Genomic DNA, 9,316 nt, shown 5'->3' with positions numbered 1-9,316 from the left:
GGTGAGTCCTCTATGTTCAGCCCTGATCACCAAATGAAAACACCTGAAAATCCCAGGGCTGGGGCTCCTCTCCCAGAGATGCAGGGTCAGGGCTGGGCTGGTTTTCATCAGCAGAGGGAGGGCTCTATTTGCATGTCTCCTACTATATAGGAAGCTCTGGGGTGAGAGGTCTGAGGAGAGAGTGCGGCTCAGAGCATGTGAGAGTGTCCTGGGGGAGATTTGTGACATTGATAGCATTTGGAAATTCTGGTTTCTTTTTTTTTTCTTTATTATTATTATTACTATTATACTTTAGGCTCTATGGTACATGTGCGCAACGTGCAGGTAAGTTACATATGTATACATGTGCCATGCTGGTGCGCTGCACCCACCAACTCTGGTTTCTTATTGTCAGTTTGTTTTGTGATAAACTTTAACTTTAAAACCTAAAAATCTTATAATTTTGTAATTTTTATTTTAAAACAGTTTTATTGAGGTACAATAGATCTACATAAACTGCATATTTTTAAAGTTAGCACCAATCATCTTTTATTTTTACATATGCAGAGAAACCATGGTATGTAGTATCAATATTATTTCCATGTTAAAGATGAAAAATTATCAGCAAAAGCACAGATGGGTTTTATAATGTCCCCAGAGCTCACATTTGGTCAGAGTGAGCCTGGTTATCTGAACCTGTGCTTCTCACCACTGGACCTGACTTCTCCCTGAACCAAGAACAGCACACAGGGGTCGCAGCTAGTGAGGTTTGCAGAACCTTTTCTCTGTAATGGGAACATGGTGTGATGTGTGTGCACTGTTGTGATTACCTAACAAATATAAAGAAAAGCAAGTTTCCTACAGTTTTATTTTCTTGAGTGTCATACATTTCTCATATTGGTATCTATCTTTCCATCAATCTTTAACAAATCATCTATCCACTTATTTACAATACCCTTATTGAGGCATTATTGCTGTGTAATAAATATTGCATAATTAAAGTGTGCAGTTGAATAAGCACTGAAGCCGAGCATGGTGGTGCACACCTGTAGTCCCAGCTACATAGGGCAGAGGGAGGGGGATTGCTAGAGACCCAGGGTCTGAGGCTGCAGAGAGCTATGATCTCACCAATGAGCTCCAGCCTGGATAACAAAGCAAGAACCTGTCTCCAAAGGAAAAAAAGAATGTAATTTCTCATGTGATCACCTGTGCATCCAAAATAACAATCGAGATAACAATGATTACAGTTAAAAGCCTCCCTGTGTTCCTCTCATTCCTGCCTCCCTATTATTTCCCTCTTACCATACTGAGTCAACCTCTCATCTTTGTTAATTCAGATCTATTTTTCAAGATTTTGTTAAACTGGAATCTTGTATTTTCAATTTCATTTGTGTGGCTTCTTGCTCAGCATAATTACTTGTGAGTCAGTAATTTGGTTGTGTATAAAGAATGTGTTGATTCTAATGAGGAACAGTATTCCAGTTAAAGAATGCACCCACAGTATTTATTTAGAAAGCTCCTTAATATTTGTGTTATTTGCAGTTTCTGAGTATTACAAATAAAGCTTCTACTCAGCCTGGAGATGTAGGCATGCCATAAAAATATATTATTTTTACTAAAACAACTAACTTTAGTAAGCTGCAAATTAGCACATTTTCTTTAGTACACCAGATTATTGATGTTATAATCATAGTATAATCAAGAGACCTTACATCTTGTGAAAGTCAGTGACTTGAAGGAACAAACAGGAAGAGAATATGACCTTATTTGGGGGAGAGGCCAGCAAATGTCATATAAGCTAATGCAAAATTAAATTAGACATATTTATTGGATTGTTTAAAATTGAGTATAATAGAGAAGTTATTGTTTAAATTCTCAGCGGACATCCAACTGAGAGATTCCTATTGCTATTGAAAACTTTTCTCCCAGGATTGAGGACACATCACAAAAATCTCCACCCTCTTCCTCCAGAGATGGTACTGTGTGGGGAAGTGGAACAGCAGCTGTGGCTGAAATGCATCCAGACCCACCTCCCTCACCACCACTACATTACCAAAGAATTAACATGCAGGGGCAAAGCCACTAACACCTCTGTGTTACTGGCACTGGAGGAATTCGTAGAAACTGAGGTAGAAGAAAGAAAAGCTCCAAAGCTCTGTCCATTCTCTCAGGAATAACAGCCTCATCTCCCACCTCCTCTCTCTTCCTTCAGGAATAACAGTATCATACTACTGGGAAGGGCAGAAAAGAGGAAGCTGAAGACATCAGTGGGAAGACATAGTGGCTGCTGGAAGAAGATGGGGGAAAGAACAAGGAGACCCTCTACCCAGGAATGGGAGGAAGATGCATGGATCACCATCACACCTGCAGGAGGGGCAGGGATACTTGGAAGGACATGTCCTGAGTCAGGACTGTGATGTCTGCCTGCAGTTTGGCTCCCTCAGAAGGACAGAGAGTGTCTGTTCAGTGCAACCCTTCCCACCACATTGACAATCATCAGGTCCACGTGGCTCTGGCCTGACCTGGGGGAGATGAAAGACAGAGTCTGTCTGGATAGGACAAGACTAAGGCCCAAAGCCAAGCAGGAAACAAAATTAAGGTGTCTTTGGAGTAATCTGAGTGTCTGGTGGCTGCAGAGGAAACACACTTTGACTCTGGCAGCCACTGCAACAATGACTTTCAAATGTAGCCCTGACTAGTTTCACACAATTTTCTACAATAAAGGCCGAGAAAATATAGGGTGTGATCATCTACAATAAAATGCAAAAATCATAAAGCAAGTAATTAGCTGATATAATGAATCTCATAGAAGTATCTGCAGAAGATAAATTTTGAAATAACTTGCATAAATACTTTGAAACATTTACACTTGATCCCATTGTTAGTCTATGTATAACTTCAAAAGAATTTGCCAACATGTGTTATAACTAATACTAATATTACTAATACTATATTAATATCATGCTTTTAACAAAAGCCACAGAGTAGGTTCTGTTAGAACTATTGATGAAAAAGCAACCTTGCAAAATATTTAGAGAGATTTATTCTGAGGCAAACGTGAGGAACATGAACTGTGAACAGCCCCAGAAGATCTTGAGAACATGTGCCCAAAGTGGCTTGATGGCAGCTTATATTTAATGTACTAGAGAGACAGTCACCAACCAATACATGTGAGATATATGTTGATTTGGTCCATAAAGACAAAACAGCTAGAAGTGAGGCAGTGTGGGGCGGGGATTACAACTTATAGTGAGTTCAAATATTTTCTGATTGACAATTGATTGAAAGATTTAAGCTTTTTTCTAAAGACCTGAAACCAGTAGAAAAATGTTTCTAGGTTAAGATAATGGGTTTTGGAGAACAAGATTCTTACTATGTAGATGAAGTCTCTTATGTGACCACTTTTAGAGGCAATAGATGGGAAATATTTTCTCCTAAGACCTTGAAAAGAAGCTAGACTCTCAGCTCATCTCCTCAGTATAAGAAAAAGACCTGGAAAGGGAAGGAGATTCTCTACAGAATGTAAATTTCTCTCACAATAGATAACTGTGCCGGGCTATTTTAAAATATGTCAAAGGAATATATTTTAGGGTAAAAGCCTTTGATTCCTTTCAATGCCTGCTCTATGTCGTGTGATGATATTCTTGAGTAAGGTTAGAATTTGATATCTTACTGCTACAAATAATCTGTTTTCTGAGCCTTAAGCTCTGTTTTAATAAAAATGCTGGTTAGTTGCGCTTGAATTCCAAAGTGAGGAGGGTGTAATGTGGCATTTCTGATCCTCTATTTCTAACACGGCCTGAGGTAGGTTTTCAAGTGTCTCTGGAACTCCTTGGTGAAGAGTAAGTGTCCATCTGGTCAGGTAGAAGCTTAGAATTCTACTTTTAGTTTCTAGGACAGATATGATGCTTTTCTTAGTCGGGGTATCAGAAAATATTTACTGAGGTAATCACATTGAAGTTGAGACTTGAAAGATGGTCCCAGATTCCTCCCTGCAAACCTCTTCTCATGACACGAGAAGAAGAAAACTTACCAGACACAAATATTAACATTTCTTCTATGTCCAAAATTGCCAACCATTAGGAAAACACTTAAACTTGGGAGACTTATCTTTAGAAACAAGCAGCCTAGTTGATTTCTAAAGTCCTTTACAAACCCACAGATTCTGATTAGTTTACAGATTATGCAGAACATCCCATCTATTTACAGATTATGCAGAACATCCCATCTATTTACATATTATGCAGAACATCCCATATATTTACAGATTATGCAGAACATCCCATCTAATGGGAATCTGCAATTATCTGGATTCCACGGCATTGGTGTTTTTTAATGTTTGATTTATATAGATACACAACATTTCAAAATATTTAGGTGGTACAAGTGATATTTTCATAAAAGCATTTTATGTGCAGTGATCAAATCTGGATAAGTAGGATATCCTTCATCTCTGTCACTGATTATTTCTTAGTGTTACGAACATTCCAAATCTTATCTTGTAGCTATTCTGAAATGTACAATAAATTATTAACTGTAGTCTATGTGCCATTGCAGCATTCCCACCAGCAAGGAGTTAAAGTTCCTGTTTTTCAACTTCCTTATCACCATCTGATATTGTCTACCTTGTAATTTTTACCCATTCTCATAGTTTAGTAGAACTTTTTAAATATTAAACATAAGTACACCTAATGAAAATCAAGTTGATCACTTTTTATGTTTGTTTTTTGGATATGGTTTCTATTCAGGTCTCTGCCCATTTTAAAATAAATTTTGTGATTTTGTTATTCAATTGTAAGTTAATTTGTATATTTGTGATAAAATCCCTTTCCCAGATATTGGATTTGCAAGGAAATTCTCCAAATCTATGGCTTATCTTTTCACTCTCATGTAAGGGCTTATTTTCAAAGGCATAGGTTAGTTTATTCATATATGAAAAGAGGATAATTGTAATTCTAAAGTCTAAGAATTATTAGAATAATAATGTTGGTTAAATTAATCCCAGTATCTGGGGCTTCACAACTTTTGGTATAACACCAGTGAGAAAAATCGTAGAGTATTCTGTGAAGACCAGAAATCAGGAGGTGATAAAGGGACAATTATATTTGAATAATCTGGAGATAGGAAGTGTATTTGGTATTCTTCTCCTTCTATTTCTCTGTGAAGACAAAATGGATAGATGACATCTCCATGTGAAATGGGACACAAAGTTTTTAAGATGATTCTGAAGGAAAGTTGCTAATACAATCTCTCAGGTGATGTTCCAACACAGGCTGTGGAGGGGATGGTGGACACCGGTGGTTGCTGTCAGCCACAGGGTTGGTTGGTGTGGCCACTATTTTGTCCATGAGAGATATTAGACTATAATGTACTACATGCAGGCAAGTTTCTTAATCTCAGATGAGGGGAGAACATGAGAACACAGAAAACGGGAAAATTGAAGATCTCACTACATCAATCACATTCCACTGAGGAGAACTTGTCACTGAGAGACCCGGGGATACGCAGGGAATGGAGAGGAGTTTGGGGGATATTATCCATGAAAGAACCGATCCAACTTCGTTGACTTCCCCATGGAAGGAGGGTTTATATATTTGTTCACAGAGAATGTTGGCTTATGTCAGGTTTCCCACAGATTCCAGAAATAGTTTCTAATAACAAATGTCATACTTTATTTAGAATTGATTTATTTTTTATAATTTATTTTCCCCCTCTAGGCAGTACCACAGAAGAATGTTCTCAGAATCCTTCCTGATCCTCTACAAGTTCCTGGTGCAGCTCCTGAAGGAAGAGCCTGCATGGGGGATGGAGCTCTCCTCATGTGCAGCCCTGAGGCTGTCCCGTCACCTCACCCACCACTGCCCTTCAGTCACTTCCTGAACACTTATGAGTTAACCTTCCTGAAACATGTGGCATTTGGCAGTGTCTTTCCCAGTTAAGAAAATACTTCCATTCTGTTTATCCCTGCAGGCCCCTGTCCCTTTCTGAAGCATGGGTTGCAGTTGAGTGTGTGGTAGTGGATAATCAGTGGGAGGAGGTTTGTGTGCATCTTGTCATCTTCTAGAGTGCACCCCTCATGGGGTTTGACACTGACAAGCACACAGATGGGCTTTCTCAGCTAGAAGATGACAGGCATTTTTGTAACTTTTTACCCCAGGAAGGCTCTCCCACTGCAAGACCAATCAGGCTCAGGCCTCTGGCTAAATTGCAGCCAGCAAAGGGTACAGTGCCCAACCCTGAGAGCTCCTTCCAGGTGCCAAACCACTTTGTAAAGGAAGCTTTTTTCCTGCATGGATCTCATGGACGTGTCTGCATTTTCTGCACAAAGGGCTTTATCCAGAAACAGCCCCCAAGAGCTTATACTGTTTTGAATCCAACTGCAGGGCATTATTCACAAAGGCCCTCATGACCACAGTCTCCACTTCTCATTAAAGGACATTAATTAGGGGATTCACTAGAAGCTGCTGGCTTTCCGAGGAACAGACCTGCCTCTACACCAGTGTCCCCAACCTTTTTGGCACCAGGGAACAGTTTGGTGGAAGAGAATTTTTCCATGGATGATGGCAGCAGGTGGTTTTGGGATGAACCTGTTCCACCTGCAGTCATCAGGCATTAGATTCTCATAGGGATCGCTCAACCTAGGTCCCTTACATGCACAGTTCACAATAGAATTAGATGAGTGCAGCAAACCAGCATGGCACATGTATACCTATGTAACCAACCTGTACGTTATGCACGTGTACCCTAGAATTAAAGTATATATATAAAAAAATGAATTCAGCTCATAGGAGAATCTAATGCACAGCTGATCCAACAGGAGACGGAGCTCAGGCAGCCATGCTGGCTCACCCCCACTCATCTTCAGCTGTGTGGCCCAGTTCCTAACACACTGCACACCTTAACGGATCCACAGCGTGGGGACTGGGGACCCCTGCTGTAAACATTGGGAAACCTTATCCTTGGGGAAGGGGCATATAAAACCAGGAGAAAGAGGAGCTCCATGTAAATGTACATTTTATGGATCCTTGAGGAAAGAGTGCAAAGAGGAATGGCCCCACCCACTTTCCCTCTACCTGGCATCATTCCCAGTAACCCACTTGAAGAATCCACTTGAAACTGGGGTGCTTCAAGATAGTTGAGGCTTGTTATACTAGGGACCACCAGAAAAGGAAACAACCAATGTGTCTGTGGAGATTCATCTGCTGTAACCGATTTATGACACTGGTGCAGGGTGTTGATAGCAGAGAAGGCTGAGCGTGGGGGGGCAGGAGTGCATGGGAACTCTGTTTCTTCTACTCAAACTTGCTGTGATCCTAAAACTCCTTTAAAATAAATTCAATGTAAAAGGAAGGGCAAAGGTATTTTGGAAGAAATTTCAGCCACTTCTTGGAAATTATATTTAGTCTTACCATGAGATCAAGCAATCCTGTTTCTAATGATTTATACATCCAATTTTAAAATTTATGTCCCCACAAAGCCTCCATGGGAATGTTTGCATCAGCTTGATTGATTGTTGCCTTTCCCACTGTGTGAGTGTTACTTATAGGGTGACAGTTGAAAATACTATTCCTGCAGAATGACAGTGTACACATCTTTCCATTGCTGTTTTACTCAATTACTTAACCCATTTTCTAAATACTTTTAAACCTCATAAATCCCATCATCTCCTCAGCCCCAGCACAGCTGCTTCCTTCCTCAGGGTTTCTGACTTTCTCAGGATGTGCATTTTCACACTGAGTCTGTTGCACAGTAATACACGGCCGTGTCCTCAGATCTCAGGCTGCTAATCTCCATGTAGGCTGTGTCTGTAGACGTGTCCTCAATCATGGTGACTCTGCCCTGGAATTTCTGTGCGTATATTGTTTCACCATCTACAGGATAAAAACCTCCCATACACTCAAGCCCTTTTCTAGGAGCCTGTCGCACCCAGTGCATTGATAATTCGGTGAGGGTGTATCCAGAAACCTTGCAGGAGACCTTCACTGAGGCCCCAGGTTTCTTCATCTCAGCCCCAGACTGTACCAGCTGGACCTTGGCGTGGGCGCCTGTGGAGAGGACAGAGGAGTGGATGAGACCCCACTTAACTGAACCCAGTCCCCTCATCAGCCCTGGGACTGAGGATTCTCTTGCCTGTAGCTGCTGCCACCAAGAGGAGAAGCCTCCAGGTCCAGTCCATGGTGAGGTGCTATGCTCTGGGGGCTTCTTTAGGGGAGGGATGTGGTTGTTGTGTGATGCTTTCTGGGCAAGGACAGATCTGTATTTACCTCGGTAGACACCACTGCATTTGCATATTCATGAGGCAGGTTTTTCATAACTCAGGCCGCACCACCCTGAGGAAGAAGATAGGTGACACGTGGACCACGCCACAGTGGGGTGCTGAGCTCCCTGCCCTGAACTTTGTTTAATGATATTTGTCCTCTGACATACCCAGAAGTCCATGAAGACAGAACTCCTCTCACAGAAAGCCAGAATCTCACAGGACATGGTCCTCAACGTGATTCCCTGTTCATATGGCTCACCGTCTACCTGAACTTTTCCTGAGCCTTGCCCTCTGCACATCTAACTTCTGGGATGAGTGTGTCTCCGCACAGTAACACCCATTGAATTAGTAAAACCACCCCTCAATTCCTAACTACAAATACATTTGAAACACCTAGACATTTCTCCTTTTAAATCCGGTTTGCATTAAATTATTGGGTTAGGTATAGGCTGCGTATACAATAAAATACTTAAAGGCACATCAGTACTTGCTAAATTCTTATTTAAATGTTAGGTCATTATTGTTTTGAAATAAGGAACATTCAATTCCTGAGAGAAAACCCTGCCCCAGCCTCCTGTGCACCTGCTCCAGAGCTGTATCCTGTGCTGGGTGCTCCCTGAGCGCCCCCTGCCGCTCAGCTCCTGCCCTGCAGGGAAGTTCCTGTCTGGGAACTTTTCCTCCTGTCAGAGAACTTTTTCCTCCCAGAATCTCAAGCCCAGTAGGAAGGGGCTGTGCCCTGGCTCAGAATGCTCTTTCAGTGACAGAAATTGCTTCTCCCACCACCTCTTACAATAGAAAATAGGCCTTAGAAAACCCAACATAATCTACAGGGAGACCTCAGCACCGCAAGCAAGGAATCACAAAAGCCATCAGGGAGCCCCTTCCCTGGATCCACTGATACGGTCCAGACACATAGCGAGTCCAGGAACTGATGGGGACTTTGAGGGAGGCTCATTTTTTTTTTAGGATTCTGTGGTTGAATATTATATCGATTATAACTTTACGCACAGACCCTATGTCTCAAAGCTCACCAACACACACACTCACAGTGGCATATTTGCATAGTAACTGGCCTCG

At 41.5% G+C, this 9,316-nt stretch overlaps 1 gene segment (V, D, J or C); it reads right to left on the bottom strand.

Moving 5' to 3' along the window:
• Positions 1–7,679: 7,679 nt before the first annotated feature.
• On the bottom strand, positions 7,680–8,155 carry LOC100937985 (immunoglobulin heavy variable 1-24-like). The segment is given in 2 exon segments: positions 7,680–8,024; positions 8,110–8,155. Coding segments are annotated over 2 exon segments (363 nt in total).
• Positions 8,156–9,316: the final 1,161 nt, after the last annotated feature.

The sequence above is a fragment of the Pongo abelii genome, chromosome 22 (genome assembly GCF_028885655.2).
Source record: "Pongo abelii isolate AG06213 chromosome 22, NHGRI_mPonAbe1-v2.0_pri, whole genome shotgun sequence".
NCBI lineage: Eukaryota > Metazoa > Chordata > Mammalia > Primates > Hominidae > Pongo > Pongo abelii.
Note: the sequence above shows the minus strand (reverse complement) of the source record. Positions and strands in the feature narration are given on the sequence as shown.